This window comes from Lutra lutra, chromosome 2 (assembly GCF_902655055.1).
Source record: "Lutra lutra chromosome 2, mLutLut1.2, whole genome shotgun sequence".
NCBI lineage: Eukaryota > Metazoa > Chordata > Mammalia > Carnivora > Mustelidae > Lutra > Lutra lutra.
In genome coordinates this window covers 192067205-192089395 of record NC_062279.1, presented here as the reverse complement: position 1 = coordinate 192089395, position 22191 = coordinate 192067205, and the positions used below count along the sequence as shown (strand labels likewise).

The window sequence follows — 22191 nt, the reverse complement described above, 5'->3', positions numbered from 1 at the left end:
CAAAGCACGGCAAGATTGCCTAGTCTTATTTCTCTTCTCACTGTACTAATTTATTCCAGCTATTCAAGGTGAAGATGAATGGCACCTTGCTTTGCCAGGAGAAGCTTGCGAGGGGACATGTCCATCCTGCGCCAGACTGCTGTTCTTTTCTGTCAACCACACAGGTAGTAATTCTATGAGGACACAAGACAGGGTCATTTAATATAACAAAGTGATACATTTTGTTTCCAGAGCAGCCTTAGTCCGGAGAGGGGACAGTTAGTATATACTGCTTCCCAGATTCTTAATGCATTAAGATAATATTTGAGCTAAGATATAAATCTTATTTAAACATTAGAGAATCTAGAGTGGTGATTCTTTTCCAAACCCAAAATCAACTCTAAGAAATACTATCCCTGGGCCTCACTTCATATACTGAAAACATCTCAGGGATGACCAGATGGGAAACAGACAGGAAATCTGTATTTTAACATATTTCCTCAGTAGTGAGTTATAGAGCTTTTTTGCAGTAGTTGTTAAATAGGAGAGGGGAAACATTTATTTAAAGGTGGTCAATAAAATAGTGACAGAATTTCTAAAAACAAAACAAAGAAAAACAGTTTAATGTTTTTATTATATTCTATAGCACATATACTAGTGTTGTAGGGATTATGGATTATACAGCAATTCTCAAATTTAGCAGGTTATTAAAAATAATTAGTAGTATCCATCCCCAGAGATTCTGATTTAATCTGGGATGGAACCTGGGAATTTGCATCTGTACCAAGTTCCTTAGACTACACTTCGAGCTCCTTAATCCCATAGAATTTAGGCATAAGTTATTTGCAGTCAATTTGCATACACTGAAGTTACATGAAGAAACATAAAAAGAGGGTTCCAAAATATTTAAACCCACTGATCACTAAAACAAAGTTATTTGCCTCCTAAAATAATTACACAAAATTGTGATAAAGCATTCTAATACATCCTGCATGAATGATTTTTAATATTTACCATGAATATGAACATCAGTGCTTCTCTCTCATCAAAAATATTCATCGAATATCTTGTTTTAAAGGCTAATCATCAATGGTCAATGACCATACTTAACTACTCCTTCCTAAGCAATATAAACATGAACATAAAAAGGGTATGTGTATAAATAAAAAATAATATTAACTGTTTTATTGTCAAAGCTAAAAGTTCTAAGTTTCATTTCTGATTAGAATAGTTGACTCTCTTTTCATTCATGATCAATGTTGTCATATTTAAGCTATTAAAAAGAAACAACAGACTCAAATTAGAGTTACTTGTGCTAAACCCACATCACCAAACCAAGGTTTAATACTTAACCTACTTCCAGTTCCAATTTTTTTAAGGAATATGTTGTCTTAATTAGTTAGTCTGGAATTTTCTAGCCAGCACCAATGAGGTAATCTACCACATAGACCCTCTCCAACTCCCAAAAGAGGATGAGGTAATCTGTGCTTTCCTTAACCATCCCCCCTTCCTGCCTACAAAGTCTTCCATTTTTTCTTAAAAATTTTATTAACTTATTTAATGGCGGGGGAGAATGGGAGGAAGAGGGACAAGCAGACTCTCACTGAGTGCAGAGTCCAAGGTGGGGCTCGATTCCAGAACCCTGAGATCATGACCTGAACTGAAATCAAGAGTTGGAAGCTCAGTCCTCTAGGCCACCCAGGTGCCTCTACAGCCTTACACTTCGTACAGCCCCTTAGAGCTCCTTTCTACTTGTTAGATGGCTAGAGGCCTGATTCATGAATTGTTCAATAAAACCAAGTAGATCCTAAAATTTTACTTGATGGAACTTTTGTTATTCAACAACACTTATGGTTTTCTTTTTATGTTTTTACCTTCTCAGTGTTCATCTTTATAAGCAACTGGTGAAAACTTATGGTTTGAACTGTTTAAGTCAAAGTCGATAGAGTACCACTAGACCAAATAATGTAATGAAACACTGGCACTATTTCTAAGTTCTCTGGAGTGAGAGATCAATCTATTCAGTTATTCCACATTTCTGTATGAGAATAGATTCAGTCTGTGTTACACACTTTTGCAGGGTTCTGTAACCGAGGAGTACAAGCAAAGTCTCTAGGAACACCCAATACTTTTAAGAACCACACATTTTTCTTTCCTAACAATGAAAAACACAAAAAAGTAAAAAAACTAAAAATAGAGTAAGTCTCCTCTCATAGTTTTATTCTCAGTAAGACTTTGGCATTTTCTTCTTTGTGGGTCCTAGTGCTAATTAACTAGTTAGTTACTGTCCTGACACAATTAGAAGGCCTTCTCCTATTCCATCATAGAATTCTATCTAGATTATTGTTACTCTATCCATGTGGAGTATTAGCTCAATTTTTAGAAATGTACAGACTTCAAAGACTGTACATATACACTAAAGAAATTTGGTAAAATCCCCCAAAGCTCAAATCTGAACAATTAAGAGCTTAACTTCCATTAAAATTTTGAATTATCTGCCTGTTAAAATATAGACTACTACTATCACTACTAAAATACTTTTTTTAAAATTAATTTATTTTTTAAATAAACATATAATGTATTTTTATCCCCAGGGGTAGAGGTCTGTGAATCACCAGGTTTACACATTTCACAGCACTCATCATAGCACATACCCTCCCCAATGTCCATATCCCACCACCCTCTCCTGTCCCCCCTCCCCCCAGCAACCCTCAGTCTGTTTTTTGAGATTGAGTCTTTTTTATGGTTTGTCTCACTACTAAAATACTTATCCACATAAATTTTTAAAAGCTTTTTATAGAAATCTTCAAATATAAATAAAAGTAGATAAAATGTATAATGGTCTAAATTTCATTTAAACCTGCTTTAAAAAAAACACAAAACTTTTTAGCAATACATAATGAACGTTTCTCATATCATTAAATATTCTTATACCCTATGACTTTTTTAGTTGTACTACTGAAACATTTAATAAATGATCTAAAAGAATATATTCATTTCTTGGGGGGAAAGTTCTCACAGAAAGATTTATCCACACAGAAATAACTATGCAACTCTCTTTGTTAATACAAAAAAGTTATATATCACAGATACATTTACTTGACATGAATTCAAATAGTTGTGTAATTAAAACACTATAAAATTATACTTTGTAAATGTACTTTTTGGGATATAGAATATACATTGCACATAATATATCCTACTATCTCAGCACTCTATAGGGAAATGTATTTTAAAAATTCACTATATTTTATAAACTATTAAAGGAGTTTCAAAAATCATTTGATTATGTTTTAATTTTTACTTTGATACTTGAGATTCTGACCCCAATATACAATACACTTCCACTAGATGAACATTTTTTATATTCCTTATGTGAAGTTTGTCCTGAAATTCAAATTTTAAGGCATATATCTCTTCTGATTGGCTTCTCTTTTTCATTAAATCTGAGAACTAAAACCCCCACCTTCATTTATATATAAATCTTCTTGTTCACCATTACGTTTAGACAATTATAGCTTTCCCTGCTTACAAAACTGGGTACTTGAACTTTGTTGTGGTATGTTAAATTTCTAAGTCTGGAACATGATCTGCCAAGTCAGTAGACCCGTTCGTGGACGGACGTACTCTGCCATGTTCCCAAAAGCTTAAAAAGTATGAGTATACTGGGGCGCTGGCTGGTTCAGTGGGTTAAGCCTCTGCCTTCGGCTCAGGTCATGGTCTCAGGGTCCTGGGATCGAGCCCCGCATTGGGCTCTCTGCTCAGCGGGGAGCCTGCTTCCCTTCCTCTCTCTCTGCCTACTTGTGATCTCTGTCAAATAAATAAAATCTTAAAAAAAAAAAAAGTATGAGTATACTAAAAACTATCATAAGAATCCAGAATACATGGCAAGTTAATGGATTCACATTCAGGAGAAAATTCAGTTAAGGTGGTATGAAAATAATTTTTGAGCAATTAAATTCTCAAGAATTGTTTAATATATTCAATAGCTGAAACACATGGTAGTTACTATGGGTCACACTCAATTAAAATTCCAGAGTAACATTTTAATTTTCTGACAAGAGAGGGCTTCTTTTACTAAAAACATAATGATTTCCTGGAAAGAGGTAAAGGTTGTTGGTGCTCTGGGAAGCTGTAGTCCTGGCTTCTCTGAGTTTTAAAGAAACGTGGGGCTGTATTCTTACAAAGGGGGAATGCCACTTCAAGATTTTTTCTGATTTACCTTTTCAGAGATACCAATAGTTGATTTGATATATTACTTTCTTTCTTTTTTTTTTAAGATTTTATTTATACATTTGAGAGAGAGACAAAGAGAGCACAAGCAGAAGGAGGGACAGAGTGAGAGGGAAGAGCAGACTCCCCACTGAGCTGGGAGCCCGATGTGGGGCTCGATCCCAGGACACTGAGGTCATGACCTGGGCTGAAGTCAGACGCCTAACCACCTGAGCCATCCAGGCGCCCCTGGTATATTACTTTCTAAGGGATAATGATCACACACTGTTTCTCTCTACCATCCACACTGACCCGGGCTTTTAAAATCTCTGGTGCCAGCCAGAGGGTTGTCTCGTTCGTATCTTCTCTTCCAGCTGCTTCTTATTCACCTGTGCAACCACACACAAGCTGCTCCGTCTTCCTTTCCTAGCACCCTGCAATCTTCCACCCACTGAGGGACAGTCCGGGATACTCCACTTGTACGTTTTCTTACACATGACATAATAATGCCCTTGTACAAGCCTCTCTGCATATAAACGTGAGTTTCTCTAGGGAGGAAACCTAGAAGTAGATACGCTAGTTCACAAAATAGGTCTATCACGTAGAGAAGGCTATTCTCAGCTATTGCCAAAATGTTTATGATAATTCGCATTCACATCATCAAGGTATAAGTGTTCCACACTGTGCCCTTAATTTTATCTTTACCCACTTAAGGCAATTAAATCAATCTGGGAAAATGACTTTTTAACATTTTTAAATGCATGCTCTTTTATCACCTTCCCTTGAAAAAAGAGAACTCATTCATTCCTTGTCCATTTATTTTTACGAAACAAAACACATTTATTTCCCTTTTATTTCTCTCGTCCCTAACTCCTTTCTTCCTTCATTTTGCTTTTCCAACATGTTGCCAATCTTGCCCATAGACTTGAACATAGAAGTTGTGCTAGCAAAACATCTGAATTACAAAAAAAAAAAAAGAAATAATAATATAGGTTAACTAGAATTAAATTTTAATAAAGAGCCCCACACCATATCCATGCACCGTAACATCAAATTCTACTGTATGCTTGTGTGCATTATAATTTTTCGTATTGTAAATAGAAAATATTGTGACTTCATGATTCAGTCAAATATAATCAAATACACCTGAGTTTCTTTGAAACTCACATTGACATCACAGGTTTCTGTGGGCAAGCGACTGAGTTTCTCGGTCTTAGTTTCCTCATGTGTCCTCATACCATTTTTTTAAGGGTGAAAGTGTGTGTGTGTGAAACCTGGTGCCATTGGGAGGAGAAGGGGGTGCTCTACAGTACCAGGTGCCATTTGCTTGTCCTTACTCTAACTCAAGGTTGATGCGTCCTTGCTGCCTTTCATTTCTACTTCAGTTTAGCGGCCTTATGTTCTAGTACATCTACATTGCCTTCCTGCCTTCCCTGCTCCTTGGCTGTGGTAACTGTATTCCTTTCATTCACCGACAAATGCCAACCGACGAATTCCTTTTAATCACTGACGAATCAGAAAGCCCAACAGACTAGGATTCTAAGGGCAACTCTGGACTGTTGGCACTCTTTAACTTCTCTATCTCTTGATTTCTTCATCTGGAGGATAATGTTTTCTTTGCATGATATTTGTAAGGGTTAAATTTGATAATCTTTGTAAATGGCAAGAAAAGAGAAAATTCAGTAAGTAGTAGGTGATACTATTATTTTTTGACAACCTCCTTTCTGTTTCTTTTTTATTTATTCTCACTATTCTTTTTTTTTTTAAGATTTATTTATTTTTTTGAGAGAGAGAGAGATAGAGCGAGAGCACGTGCACCAGTGGGAAGGGCAGAGGGAGAAGGAGAGAGACTCTCAAGCAGACTATACACTGAGCATGGAGACCAGCTTGGGGCTCAATCTCATGACCCTGAGATCACGACCTGGGGGAAAACCTAGAGTCAGGGCTAAACCAACTAGGCCATTCATGGTGCCCCGGTTTTCACTATTCTGTAAGCTCGGTAAGGATAGGGTCAATACCCGCTCTGCTCATAATTATAGCCATAGAGCATCCCATAGTGCCTGGCCTTAGCTATACTTAAAAGACAGGGTTACAAGGCACCTGGGTGGTTCTGTAGGTTAAGCCTCTGCCTCTGGCTCAGTTCATGGTCCCAGGGTCCTGGGATTGAGCCCCGCATTAGACTCCCTGCTCAGCAGGGAGTCTGTTTCTCCCTCTCCCTCCTGCTCCCCCTGCTTGTGCTTGCTCTCCCCTCACCCCCGTGTCAAATAAATAAATAAAAATCTTAATAAATAAATAAATAAAAGACAAGGTTACTGAGGGGAGGAAGGGAGGGAAAGGGGAGCAGAGAAGAGAGGTGGGAGAAAAGGAAGGAAGGAGGGAGGGAGGGAAGGAAGAACTGGGGCGGGGGGGTGGGTGGGACCAATCAATTACTGGGCTTCTGACTTAAAGCCAATTTGACTTTCTGCTTCTGCTTTCTACAGTAATTTTGATTATGTGCCTGAATGTCACTTTTAATCTTTGGCTTTTTCTTAGTATTTCCAATTCCACTTTTTAGCTTCCTCTCACTAAACCATTACCACTTACATCTCTTGGTGGACTCCTCTATAACATAGAACGGTCTAAGTTTTTAGTTTAATATGTGAATTTGTAGCTATATAGCAATATTAGCATAGATTTGGGGAAAGTTTACTGTTTTTTAAAAATCACAGTCCATTTTATATTTTTTATTGAATAGGATATTTCTAAGTAAAATGCCACTTTCTTTTTTTTTCAAAGGCAAAAGTTTCTTCAAAGACATTTCTTATATTTAAAAAATTATCATAAGAGATCATTCTAAATCATGAAATCAACAAGTACCAATCAATTCACTCCTGTTGGTATATTTTTGGTAGAATCATTTTTTCTAACATTATTTTTAAAAATCTAAATTTTAAAGCTAAAATATTTCAGTCATTAGACGTTTCAGAAACAAAGGACTGGATAATTTTAATTTGTATCTTAACTGGGGTAAGCGGATGCAAAAAGTTTGAACATGAATTGTACTATTGAAGAGCATAAGGAGAAACAGGCAGAGTTCTTATTTAAGCAAATAAAAAGGAAATGTTCTCCACTTGTTTTTAAGGAAATCTGATAGGTCTCTCCCCAAAAACTGTCTAAAACAGATTTTACCTGTCATTTATGCATCTGAAATTATTTGGTCATGAATCATTGCAATTTGAGAGTTTAGCTTCCTGATGGAAAAGTACTTAAGAGGGAAATACCTTTGTCCTTAAAGTCATACTTTTGATTGCCAAGCCTATTCTAAGCTACTTGACCACTACCTAAAACTTGAAGGGGAAAAACAAACAAAAAAACAAAACAAAACAAAAAAACACAAAGAAAGAAAGCAAACGTCGGGTTTTGCTATATAATAAAATCAATTCTCATTTATCCATGCTAATGTGGACAGACACAGAGTATTCCGAAGTGGAACCTTTTAGATAATCTGAAATCTCATTTTAGTCATTGTAGCCACTACTGCCAACCCTGACGAGAGGTGCTGATAATGAGCAGCAAAACCATCTCAGTTCCACCTGTCTGCCCTCTGGTGGACGTGCTAATGAGCAGGGAAATGGCTATGGAAAGGACAGCTGGTGTGAGTGGGAAGCTTATTCACAAGTCAGTCATCTTTTTGTGACTCTGTGTTGCCTGTAGAAACGATTTTGATTACATTTCTAATAATTGCACATTTATCAGGGACATCACTCTGTAGGAAAAAAAAAATAGCAAGTTAAATCATTTGTGAACCTCTTTATCCTTTGCATCTTGTCTCCTACATGTCAGATGAATGGCTAACACTGGGCTTGGCTCTAAAAGGGCGGGTCGAGCTTTGCTCTGTCCAGGACTGTGATTGGATATTCAGAGCCTGAAGAGCCGAAGGTGTCATTCTGAAGAGGTTTAACCTTCAATTATGATGAAAGGAAAGGTAAAGACAAACAGAGGAGACTTCAGCTGATGTTGAGCAGCCGTGGACTAGCGAGGGCACATTTCGCAAGTTTTGGCTGGGCTCCCTGAAAAGTCACCAGCAGCAACTCCCCTCTGGTGGCAGCTGGCACTCCAGGCAATGAAGCCGCACCGGGAGGAAGACAGGGGCTCCTCTGCACACAGGGAAACAGCTGATGCACAAAAATACAGACCGGGATGAAATTAGCAACAAGTAGCTGACTATTTTTTTCTCTTTGTAAAGTTCACTCAGTTACTAAGACGGATGTAAATTCAACCCTAGAGACAGTGTGGCCTCTCACGTGGAACTGAGAAGCAATCTTAACCCATAGGCTCAGGGACAACCCTGATTTAAGATCCCGTTCCTTGCAGACTCTATCCTGCGAGTAGGGCACACCATCTTTAACTCAACCGTTTGGGAAGCAGATTCAGCTACCTATTAAACACGTGACAGTTTCAAAATGTTCAGGATTCTCTGCCCAGCACTCACATTACTCAGCTGTCAAAGTAAAGGCCTCAGATATATGATATGAAAATTACATTTTAACGAGGTGTCATGTGTGTTTAAAGTTCTTATTCATCACTACATAGTCACAGCCTGTACTGGAGACACAAATGCACTTAATTAGCATATTATAAGGACAGAAGGTTCACCTTATCTGCATTGTTAAACTGTTATGTGTAGGCTTTTTGTTGTAGTTTTTAGGTTCTGTTATCTTCAGCATATAAGGAAGGATACATTTACATAATCTCAAACAGCTTTCAAGAAATATGGATTGTGTTCAGGAAGCAGAAGAACCGTCATAAGAGACAGTAACTGCCTATCTTCATTGTTTTGTTGTTCATCCTGATTGCTTGAAATGTTTCATTAAATCGCAACCCATAGATTCTTAGTTCTGTTAGACATGTTAACTTTAAGAAATTTTTGGAAGTGGGCTTCTCTGACTATTCTTATCACCAACCTAAATCTACTTCTTCCTCCTTCAGTAGCAAATACTGGGAAACTTTGTATATTTGACAAGGAAAGTTTAGATTGTTCGATAGACAGTTGAGAAGCAAACTAGAAGAGTCCAAGAAAATACCTCACATGTCAGTGCCATTTATTAATGAATAACAGACTCAGCATAAGGCAGTTTGAGACAAAGAACTAAAGGGTGAAGGTCAGTCCGTCACTAATAATAGCTAAGGGGAGGTGAGGCAACTGATTGGCTAACACTAGATGTAGCGGATATAAGGTAGTTCTAGAATTACAATGCCAACCTGAGAATCACTCAAATAACATGTGAAATAGCCAAGTATTATTTGGAGGGTTTTAATATCTATCTTACAAGAGCCAGCTAATGGCAATGATGAAAATATAGTTCATGGGGCACAGGGGTGGCTCAGTTGGTTAAGCATCTGCCGTTGGCTCAGGTTATGGCTCCGGAGTCCCGGGATCAAGCTCCGCATTGGGCTCCCTGCTCAGTGGAGAACCTGCCTCTCCTTCTCCCTCTGCTGCTCCCCCTGCTGGTGCTCACCCTCTCCCCCACTATCTCTCTCTGTCAAATAAATGAATAAAATCTTTTAAAAAATACAGTTCATATCATATTTTATAAGATAGGATAAAGGCTCAGTTAAAAGTATATTTGAAAAAAATTCTAGATCTGGTAGTTCTAGGTATGGTTTTCTGGTCAGAAAAAAAGAGAAGAAGCGCTTTTACATTTACTTTATACTAAGATGCTAACGCTTGCAAGCATTTTGGATACAGGTGTCGCAAACTGAATCCGCTGTTCTGCAGACAAAATGTGTTTTCAACAGAATACGATTATTATTCATTTCTGAATATAAAATATGTTCCGTTTTTTCAGACTTGAAGAAAATCCTAAAATTCGTCAACTGAAAAATTTAAGAATATGTTCTGAATATAAAATTCATCGAACAGGGCTGCCTGGGTGGCTCAGTGGGTTGAGCCTCTGCCTTTGGCTCAAGTCATGATCTCAGGGTCGTGGAATCGAATCCCACATCGGGCTCTCTGCTAGACAGGGAGCCTGCTTCCTCCTCCCCCCCACCTTGCCTCTCTGCCTACTTGTGATCTCTCTCTGTCAAATAAATAAAAAATCTTATAAAAAAAATTCATTGAGCAGTTGCTCACTTTCTTCCCTATTATAAGACTACCGACTCCAATGTCTTCTAATTACTTCTGAAAGCAAGCTCACTAGGTGTTAATGTGCTTGGGCACTTCTCCCTAACCCCTGCTAAACTTGCTTAAAGTTACCAAAGCTCTTTACAATCTGAGTGAAGAGGAGAAGAAGCTGGATGTAGGGGTTGGGGGTGGGGAACAGCTGGCATGAATCCTAAAGCTTCCAGAGTAGGGAGTGTGAGGTCCACTGTGACGGGGACTACCTGAGAGGCATACGTGTCATCTTCATAAAACAAATTTTAGGACCAATACTCTTATTCTCATAACATTCAGAATATTGATATATATGATAATTCATTCTTTGATGTATTAAATCGTCCGACAAATCTTGAAGAGCACCCATTACTTATTGGGCACACCACAGGGACCTGTAAGCAAAAATGACTGAAACAATATCAACAAGATTATTTCTATGTGAATCAAAATCTCATTTAGCTCTGGAGCAAAAGCTTTTCATAAATTGGAAATTCCATGCATTGGTATGTTCTTTACCACGTGAGATAGAACTATATTATTAAAAACTGTTTTTGCACAATTTGCAAACATAAATTATTATGTGACTAGCAATGCTGCATAAATACAGATTCATTTTCCATTACTTTCATGCTGGAAAACTACAGAAAACGCTGGCAAACTTCCATTTAATGTAATGCAAAATATATGATGACAGTTCCGAAAATGTTTTTAGACAAAAATGAGAACAAATTTTAAGCTTTTTAAAACTTGGCCCAGAAGCGCAGGCCCATTAAAGCACTTTTCAAGGAAAAACTTCACTTAAAATTAACAATAAACATTTGGAAAACAAGTTTTAAAAATCATATTAATATTAATTGATTTATAGGGCTATTGTTGAAAACAACCTGTTTCACAGACTGTATGTACCATTCCCAGGATGATTTCCTTTGAAAAAGAATATAAACCAATGCCCTGTAGCTGAGCCAACCCAACAAAGGCAGGGCAATTAGCAGTTTGAAGATGGGTGTTGGGAAGAGTAAGGGACTGAAGTTAAATGATTTCTGAAACTACTTTTAGGAGACACTGTTTTCCTTGTTATTCTTCTTAAAGTTCACCATTTCAAAAGTTAAAATGGACTCTTGTTAAGAAGAGAAAATACGTCTGATTTCACGGTTGAAGAACAGACACAACGTTTTAGAGCACAGATCTACGGTAATCTTATCGTGAGAACTACAGGTTAGATTTGCATCTAGAGAGGGCCTGGCATGTGGGGAGACTGAGATCACTTCCAGCAAATGAACGAATCGAGAGGCACAGCCCCCGTAAACACTTGCTGTGATCAGTGCCATAGGAGGGAACATGAATCTGGAGTGGGGATGCCCATCAGTAGCTGTGGGGTATTTGAGTCATACAAACTATGGTGTCTTAGGTTCCTCATTTAGAAACTGTGGATGAGAACAACTTTTGCAGGGTTGGTGTGTGGCTATTTGGTTAAATTTGCTATCCCTCCTGCAAATATCATCTCATTAAAATTTAACAAAATTTTTGGAGATCAGGGTTATTTTTTCCATTTTGTAGTTGAGAAAACCAAGACCAAGCAATGGAGGCAGGATTCAAACCCAAGCCCCACGGACTCCCAAGCTCACATCAGAGCAGCATACTACCTGTGTGTACGCTTCCCCAAAGGATTTTTACGTGTACAAGAGAAACATATTTGCCCCCTAACTTCCAGCTCCCAGATCCTTTAATGGATCGAAAAGTGATATTCAGTACAAGTATGACACAGATACCCCTTTGCATAAGAACTTCAGAAGTGTGAGTTTTCATTGATTAGAACTCAGTTAAAATCAGAGCAAAAAAGCTTGCTTCCAACAGATGGCAACAGCAAATACACTTTAGATCTACAGACTCAGAATTAGCCTTTTTGACCCTAACATATTTATAGTAAGTTGTTTCTGTACATAAACACATGAGAAGATCCATAATAAGAATTCACTAAAGGCAATTTCTTTGAAAAATGTCAGCCTAATTTACTAAAGAAAAACATACAGCTGAAGCTGTTTGCGAGGAATAAGATGAACAGCCTCTATTAATGCTAATTGGAATTCTCATATCCACATGTACAATGCAGAAAATTTACTTCTACACTTACTCTTCCTGCCTCGAAACTGCAGTAAGTCTACACCAAAATGCTGGCTTTTAAATCTGAGCATTAATGCATGAAAATTGATCATTTTTCTTATGATTATATTTACAAATTGACAAATTACAGATGGACTCTTACTGTTTACAAAACAGACAAGGTCTTCATTGTTATTTAAAGGAGGAAAACCTGAATCTCCTGGCAAAGTTAGGAATTTGTTTCAAAAGCTGAACTTTCCCATTTCTCAGTGTTTGCCACTTTAATAACATCCTTTCGACAAACGCGAATGCTAGTATATTTGGGCAAGATGGTTTAATATTTTAACTCCCATAAATAAACAAACACACAAAATTAAACGAGTGGTGTACTTTTCCTTATGTCCACAATGACCAGTCATATAAATATATTCACATATGTAAGTTTACTAATATCTACTGGAAATATCTTTGTATTAAGTCTCTAAATACTTGGGACCATGGTATTGTCTTGTTCTTTCCAGGATAATTCAAAAAACTAAACTCAGAATTTGCATCAATTCATCAAGTCGAGCCCTGGAATGCTAATTAACCTTAACCTATTTATTATTAGAGATAAAAATAATGTATAATATTTTCAATAAATAAAATTTGAAGCATGTTACTCTCTCTTCTTCACCGATTAACAACAAAAGATGAGTTGTCACCTGCAGGCAATTAGAAATTATGTCCTATTGCAATTTAAAAGTCAGAAGAGGTGTGGGGGGGTTGGGAGGGCCTGGTGGTGGGTATGAAGGAGGGCACGTATTGCATGGAGCACTGGGTGTGGTGCATAAACAATGAATCTTGGAACACTGAAAAACTAAAACTAAAAAAAAAAAAAGTCAGAAGAGGCTGAGAATCACACATAAACAGAGTTTTCATGGAAAAAATACAAATTTTAGTTTAGGAATATCACAGTTATGAAAAAAAAAAAAAATGTCTTCCCAGAATACTCCAGATGGTTAATTCTTGCTTAGGTTTTCAACCGATGTCAACAAATTAGGCTTTCAACAAACTGAAAGAGCTTGCCTGTACAGTGGTGAGTCAGGTACTATACTTGAGCTAGGAGAGTTTTTGAGGATTTAGTAAGGAGAAGTAGCTCTTGCTGCTGTAGCATACTTGGCCCTAATATCAGCGTCGCCGGCCATGAAAAAGAAATGCTGACAGTCTGACTAAGGCCTCGTCGAGATTAGAGAAAATGCCAACTAATTTCTCATTCTATCAGAGTAAGAAGTGGAAAGCTATTCCCTCATTCATTCAACAAAAAGTTACTGAGCCTTTACTTCTATATGCCACATATTATACTGGTGTCCATGTGGAACTTAGAATCTAGCTGTGTAAGAAGACATGTGTGTAATGAACTAAGTTAGGAATCAGAGCAGCACGGTAGTACATGTAGGGTAAGAGCAGGGCAGAAAACAAGTTATATTAACATGTGAGTACTGAGAGACACACAGTGTAATCTCTGAATTGCTATATTACTATCAAAATTCAAACACCTGTACCTTAGTTTTCCATTACACTTTATCACGAAGAACAGCATTATTGCTAGTTAAAATAATCGAACCTCTAAACGTAGAGAATTCTATTCAGTTATGTAAACAAAAATTTGTAAAATAGTAAAGCAATTTATGACTATCTGTAAATAACATTAAAAGGAAATGGTATGTCCTAGAGAGGAAAAAGACAATTTTAACGAATTGAGGCGGGGGGCACCTGGGTGGCTCAGTGGGTTAAGAGTCTGCCTTCAGCTCAGGCCATGATTCCACGTTGCTAGGAATCAAGCCCCACGTCAGGCTAGGAAATCTGCTTCTCCCTCTGCTCCCCCTCCCTTACTTGTGCTCTCTCTCTCTCAAATAAATAAATTAAATATTTTTTTAAAAAGAATTGGAATTAAAGATGATCTCTGGTTTACTTAAAGCACTGTTTTGCATTATTTTTTCTTATAAAATTGAGGTCTATTTTTTGGTTGTTGCTTATTGGTTATAAACATTTTTCTGTATGTATCAATTAGGTATACTCATATATACACTCAAACCGACAAGGTTCCCAATAGGGGTGATCATATGTGACACTCTCCGCAAAGTGAACATATTGTCCCAGGGGTCCTGAAGTATTTATCAAGGCAGCCCTTGACATTTTCCCAAGTAGAGAGCACTTCTGAGGGCATGTCACAATTAATTAGACAGGATGGCATTCTATTTTAGTAATGGTTTTGTGTACTTCACTACACAAAGAACTAACCAGCTGATAACAAAAATGCCCTTCAGAGAAGGGCTCAAGATTGGAGACTAGCTGCACAAGGGAGAAAAAGTTTCTTATACGTTTTTTGTTCTTATAGCTTAAAGTGCTTAATGACAACATTTTGTACACGAAAAGATAATGAACAGTTTTCAGCTACACAGGCCAGAAGGAAGACAACAAAGGAAGTCTAATCATATAATTAAAAAACTTATCAAAAACAAACCACAAACATCTCCCCCTCCAGTATCATCAAAAAGCCAAACTTACCTGATCTACCATCCAGAGGTCCAAAATCCAAGGAATATTTCACAACGTGATAGTTATTCCATACGTAAAGAAGGTTGTCTCTGGGGTTGTAATCCACAGCTGCTATGTACTGGTATGAATTGGGAAAGGGGACATCCACCAAACTATCCTTACTTTGGTCGGTGTTGTAAATGTAGTCAATCTTATTCCCTGTGGCCTCATTGTCATCATCCTCGTAGACCGATTTGACCACATACAGAATCCCGCAAATCATAAACGCGTTGGAAGCGGATCTTTTATCGTACGCAGTATCCCATGTCCCTTCAATCCGTAGGGTATAAGGGTTCAATTGACTAATGACAATTTTACCATTATTTTGTTCTGTTGCATAGATCACCCAGAGCCCATTTTCATCCACTGCCAGGTCTATGTCAGATTTGCCTCCCCATCGGTAAGGGGAGGTATCATGGTAATTGGCGTTTGCTATGATCGCCTCTCCGCTCTTTATCCTAGTCCGCAAATCAAACTTTACTATGTTCCTGGTGCGCTCTTTGTTGAAAAACAGAGCTCCGTCATACACTACAAACCCTGTGCCATCCACCCTGTGTGGGAGCTTGTAGGTTGTAGTAGGTCTTCCGGCGATGAAGTCGTCCTTGGAGGAGTACTCAGTGAGGGTGTCGGTTCTGTAGGGCGTCCAGGGCATATAATAAATCTTGTCAGAAGCCTGCAGAGGGTCTTTGCACCATGCCCCAGACTGGTGGTCGGATTCAAACAAGTGTTCACTCTGGTATACTCCTTTCAGTAGTCCAGGACAAAGAAAAACTGTTGAAAGGGAAAGAATTAAAATAATAAACATATTAATTTTAATATTTTGTTAGAGATTTCTCTTTTTCACCAAATGGAATGTAACTCTAACAAGATATACCCACCACCACTTAATTCTTTCGTTGCGTTCTTCTGAGTACACATATGAATTCTGACTTTTGCTCAAAATCATTTTGATTTCATTTGCTGAAAAATGTGGCCTCTCTAAGAGTACTTGTGTTTTCCTTTGATTTTTACCTTTGTAAACATGTGATACTATATTTTTGGATATATATATATATATATGTGTGTGTGTGTGTGTGTGTGTGTGTGTGTGTGTTGTATGTCTCTGTATTCTATAGACATAAAATAAATACAAATGTTTTTACATAATATTTTATGTATCTTATTTGAAATTAAATATATTGTTTTCACTCTGATGTTAGCCCCTCAATAACTTATCATTAAGACATAAATAGAAATCCAATACTAATTAAGTATAATAATAAAGGAAAAGAAAAGCCCTATAATACAGGCCATTGAATCTTCTAGCAAAAAAATAAAACAAAACCAGAAAACATCTTAAAGCTACTATAGCACACACAGAGCATGCAACCCACACAATTAAAAATGGGTGATGGATGGATACTGGGAGGAAAAAGAGAAAGGAAGAAAAAGAAAGGAAAGAAGGAATAAGGAAAGAAGAAAGGTGAAAGGTTACAGAGAAAAGAACCCAAGATCTAGATTTTAATCAGTTAAAAATGTCCTGTTAAATACAGTAGTATTGGAACTTAAAAACATGTACCTTTTACTGTTACATGAGAAGAACATTAAAAAACAAGATTACTTGCTACAATATTTTGCTGCTCATACTTCAGATTGAAAATGGGCAGGAATTATCTGATTCACTTCATTTTTAGTATGATTCAGTAGCACACTGTGTGAATAGTGGTAAGCAGCCCTGGCCGGCTTGTAATGCAGGGGCTATAAAGCAATGTTTCCCAAAGAGTGGTCCTTGAAGCACCTGTTTCAAGTGGTATAACTAGATGTTACACAGAAAGAAAATAGGGATCCTCAGCCGTGTTTAAGAAATAGTATATTAAGCAGAATTGTGGCAGAGATTCTAATAGCTTTGGCATATCAGTGAATCTCCCAGGCAGGAAGTGAGGAAGATGAACAAATTTCACAATCTAATTTAATCATGGAACCTTTTCTACAGAGCCTGTTTAAAGTGTAGTGTTCTGTTGAACCTGCTATGGGAAACACTGCTCTAGTATTTTTGCCAAGCAAATACACTGAAAAATAATCATGCAGTCCAATGTTATATTTGAAATGATTAGAAGGGTGCTGGGTGGAGAAATTAAGAAATCATAAGGAATTCGGATGTTGAACCATATTTTAATGATTAAAGTATTATTCTCTTAATATTAGTTATTAGCTCTTTAACTGCAACTATAAGCCTAGACCCAATGGAAAATGAGCTAAGATAAAACTCAGCTAGGATGTGCAGGTTATTAAAAAGGAGAGTGCACTATTAAAATGTCCGAAGTTTTACTTTTGTAGAAATGAAAAGCTCAAGGGCCAAGGTGACCACCAAAATCTTCCATAGCAAGGATAGAGGGCTTTCATCAATTTGTACTCAATAATAAAATTGATGATTAGAAGGATTTCTAACATGATGCCTATAATTATAAAGAATGGAGAGGCATTGTTGTCAAAATTGCATATAAACTTTAAGTTGGTTAATAATGAGCCCATCATTACTAAAGTAATTTATTAGAAGGTATTTCAGAAAACTGTCTCCCCTTTTCCCCCAACAGTTAAAAATTAATAAAACGGGGAGACCACACCAGAGCTATGGAAAATTATCTAGTATAGAAATAAAAGCAAATTTAAAGCAGTCCTATCCACCACCATTTACTGGATTTTCTAACTACTTATTTAAAAGTAAAGAGGAAGAAAAAGCACGGTTGAAAATTTTACATGATTAAACTGTTTTAGGATAAAAGGATCAAACCAGCACTGGTCATCACAACAGATTAAAGTGAAGTTGAGCAGCAGAAGTAGTAAATAAATTTTCATAAAATAGATAAGAATTAATACAAAATTATTTTAACTAAATGTTAAACTGTTAAATAACTTAGCCTATAAATAGTATATAATTTATGAAAGGTATTTAATTACCTTTTTGTTCCACTTCTATTGGAGAGAGAGAAGTACAGAGAGAAAGGAGAAAAGAGAATAGATTAATGGTACGGTATTGGCCAAGCACTTTTTATTCACCTCTTCCAAACTGAAAGTAAATCATTTATTTCACTCATACTGGCTTTTTGAACATAGGTTTTTTTCTTAAACATGCCCCTAGTAAAATTATTTTTTTTAACAAGCAATCATATTATAAACTTAAAAACACAGTACAGACTTAGAAAACATAAGGCAAAAGTTATCAAGCTAAGATTGAAAAAAACATACAATTTCGAACTATAGGCAGAGGACATACAATATTCATAATAAGAACACCAATATTTCCCTTCGAAAGTTAGGAAGGTAATTATACACATAAAGCTTTCAAATAGCTCGACTAGTCTCATTTATAAAATATTATAGTTTATAACCCTATTTAACGTAATAGTCTTGATTTTTGTCCATCTCAAGGATTCAGAAGAAATTACTCTGAACTCGTTTCCTAAGCCTAAGATTTTCCACGTCAGTCTTAATGGGAAATAAACCTCATGAGGCCACACATTAACAGGAAATGCTCTCATCCTAAGTAAATGGATTCAGAATCTTTATAGAAGAAACTTCTCTCCCTCCCACTTTCCAATATTGGATATTGTGGAAAAATATCCTTCAGAAAAATCTGTTATCAGAAGGTTGATATAAATAATGAGTCACCTATTCTGGCCTTTTCTGAAATTCTTAACGGAGGCAACATACCTCTGTAAGAATAAATTGAAATCCTCAGCCGTGTTATGGCTATGCATGTCTCAAATTAGATCCCATTTTTATTTTTAAGGTACTGATCAATACAAGTCAGGAAAAATTCTGGGAAGTTGTAACATATCCATGTATCTCACCAAGCAGCATCTTGTTTCTCTTACAAGCATTTGTCTCATCAGAGACAATTTGCCTAAATCATAAAAAAGAACAGGGACCCACAAAAAAACGAGGGAAAGAGCTGGGGAAAATGGGTTCATAACACAAACTTAAAAATTACAGATTGCAGTTGATATAAATCTAGAAAAAATTCAATGGAATAGATGAACTGAAATATTACTGCACAATAAATAAAACTCTAGGGAAGTTTCCAAATAAGGGAGAAATACTGTTTTGGTAATTATATTTGGGTGAGATTTTTTTGTGCTTTGATCTAAGCTCTTGGTCCTCTGTTGTCAAATCACACTCATTTTTCTCCACTGACTTTTTGAAAGCCCAGTATTACATGTGTTCAAAGATCAAACTAGCCTACATCAGATGTTATGCTTGGGGCGCCCGGGGGGGTGGGGGGGGGGTGGGGGTGGGGGTGGGCCTCAGTCAGTTGAGCCTCCGACTCTTGATTTCAGCTTGGGTCATGATCCCAGCTTCCTGAGGCCCATGTCCTCAGGCTCCATGCTCAGCGGGAAGTCTGCTTGAGATTCTCTCGCTCTCCCACTGCCCCTCCCTCTCACTCAATCTCTCTCTCTCTAAAATAAATAAATCTGAAAAAAAAAAAAAAGTTATGTTCAAGAAGTTGCAAATGGGTTATTTTTTTTAAAGATGTCTCATCTCATTAATATACAAATCTTATTTTAATAGTATTTCTAGGATTCTTAACAACTCTGTTTATACTATTGTAATCGATCATCTTTTTCAGTCTTTATCGAGCGACTGCCGTATTCACTGGATTATATGCCTCATTACAGGTCAGTTAAATGCTTTACTTAGGAGGTGCACTTCATTTTGTGACTAGAATACTCACGATCTGAATACTCACAGTCTGAGTTCAGACTGACAACTAAAGGAAGCAGAAGAAACAACCTTAAGAAATTATTTAATCTTGGTGGCTCAATGGGTTAAAGCCTCTGCCTTCAGCTCAGGTCATGATCCCAGGATCCTGGGATCGAGCCCCGCATCCGGCTCTCTGCTCAGCAGGGAGCCTGCCTCCTCCCCACCGCCCCCGCCCCGCCCCTGCCTCTCTGCCTACTTGAGATCTGTCAAATAAATAAATGAAATCTTTAAAATATATATATTTAATCAATGGTCTCGAAAGTTTGGACTCCAGACACATTACAGTGAAAGTGGAGATTGAGAGTGGGAAGTCATAGGGAAGCTGACATTTTTCACAACTAGACTATAAAAATATAGCTAGAACTAATTTTGTTCCTGGAAATACTTCTAAATATATATACTTTTGAGAATTGTATGCAGAGGATTTGTACTCTTTTTTTTTTTTTTCAAGATTATTTATTTATTTGTTTGACAGAGAGAGAAAGCACAAGCAGGAGAAGTTGCAGGAAGAGAGAGAGAGAAAGGAAGAAGCAGGCTTTCTGCTGACTGGGGACCCTGAACCAGGGCTCGATCCCAGGGCCCTGGGATCATGACCTGAGCCGAAGGTAGATGCTTAACTGAACTACCCAGGCGCCCCTTATATTCTGAAGCATAAAGTGTATACACACACCACTTAAGTTTTATTTCACATAATACTCATTGTCTTATTCTTTTTTTTTTTTTAAGATTTTATTTATTTATTTGACAGAGAGAGATCACAGGTAGACAGGCTGGCAGAGAGAGAGAGAGAGAGAGAAGTAGGCTCCCCACTGAGCAGAGGAGCCTGATGCGGGGCTCGATCCTAGGACCCTGAGATCATGACCTGAGCCGAAGGCAGAGGCTTAACCCACTGAGCCACCCAGGCGCCCTTCATTGTCTTATTCTAAAGCACAGTTATCCTAACTTCTTAGGGACTTGTATTTCTTCAACAAACAATGAGGAAGACGGGATATGTGATACAAAACATTGATCATGATATTTATTATTCTGTAAATATCATCTTACTATTTAATCGATATTGTTTTTTCAAAGAACTTTTCCATCCGTTTTCTCAATCGTCATTAGGTAAGATTTTACTTTTAATTCTCTGGTCTTGGTCTAATTTGAGATAAACTGCATCAGTCATAGCATAAGTAAAGTTTGCTTCTCTTACTTGCAGGTTATTCAAAATTAAGATTTATTAGGCAGTTTCACTATGGAGAAAATTATTATGTTCTTGCCTATGTCATGACTGGCTGTAGCTCATTTATCATTTATTTGCTATTTTCAAGACTCAAATAAAACAATCCTATAATTTAAGTGGAAACAAGCACACACAAATCATATTCCTGTAACAAAAACTGGCAAGGCAAACATAATTTGTCACTGAAAAGCTTAGTAATATTTAGGATTAGCCAGTCACTGTCATCATCTAATTCTGATTCTAGAAGCTTCTTTCCCCTGGGGGGGGAAAAATACTCACACAAACAAATTGTATGGATACAAGTTAACACCATTGCCACTAAATGCTTCATAGTGCCCGGCACATAATAAATACTCAGTGAACAGCTCCTGAATTAATACATAATCCAAATCGAGGTGATTACTATTTTAAGCATGTAGCAAAAAGAAAAGATGGTGAAGGGAATCTGGATTTGCTCTACACAGTCATACATACATGATATTATCTGTACAATGTCTTTGTATATTTTAATGGATGTGGTGGAAAGTACAATTTATGAGCCGTATGTATCTCCACCCTATTAAGTGTAAAACTGGAGGGAAAAAAAGAAAATAAGAAAAACTGTATGGATAGTCTTGAGGATTATATTGGCAAGAAGAAAGTGTTGCTATAAAACAGTCTGCAATGCTCTAAAAACACAGACCAAAAATACTCCCTTTTCTCCTCTCTGTAATGAGATCATAAATAAATGAATTGTACGATGACATCTGTGCTTAGCCTTCTTCAGTACTCCTGTCTTTTGATCTGGTCCAATATCCTGAATTCTGGCATTATAGCTGTCATTGTTCATTTCCAATTCTCTCTGGAACTAGTTACTCTCTTTTTCGCTCTTCACTTTTAATCCCCGAACTATTTTATTGTCCATTCAGCCTCTGCAAATACGTTTATATATTTCCTTAAAGTGATTTCATTGTTGTCCTTTGTCAAACTTAATGTCATAAGCTATATCCTGTGGTTAGAGTAAATGACAAATTCAAACTAAGGGTAATTTTATTCTGTATAAAAGGCAGAAACAGAAAAAAAAAAAAAGACTGGTAAAATTTCCCTTCATTTCCCAACAGTTCATAAAAGAGATATAATATATAGCCAATAGCCATACTATTGTTTAGAAAAGTAAGATGTTATTAGTTCTATCCATATCTGTACCATATGCAGCACTTTTGAATTGCATTTTTTAATTAGA

General features: G+C 37.0%; 1 protein-coding gene across 14 annotated transcripts in view; it reads right to left on the bottom strand.

Moving 5' to 3' along the window:
- ADGRL3 (adhesion G protein-coupled receptor L3) overlaps nt 1–22191 on the bottom strand; it is an 846536-nt gene that overhangs the window by 298655 nt on the left and 525690 nt on the right. For 12 of the 14 annotated variants that reach the window (XM_047719410.1, XM_047719413.1, XM_047719415.1 and 9 more), the window contains exons 7-8: nt 17945–17959; nt 14978–15778 (exon numbers count right to left, since the gene is read on the bottom strand). In XM_047719410.1, coding sequence (XP_047575366.1) covers nt 14978–15778; nt 17945–17959 — 816 coding nt within the window. The remainder of the gene's footprint in view (nt 1–14977; nt 15779–17944; nt 17960–22191) is intronic. The other 2 variants (XM_047719404.1, XM_047719407.1) reach the window with 1 other exon arrangement.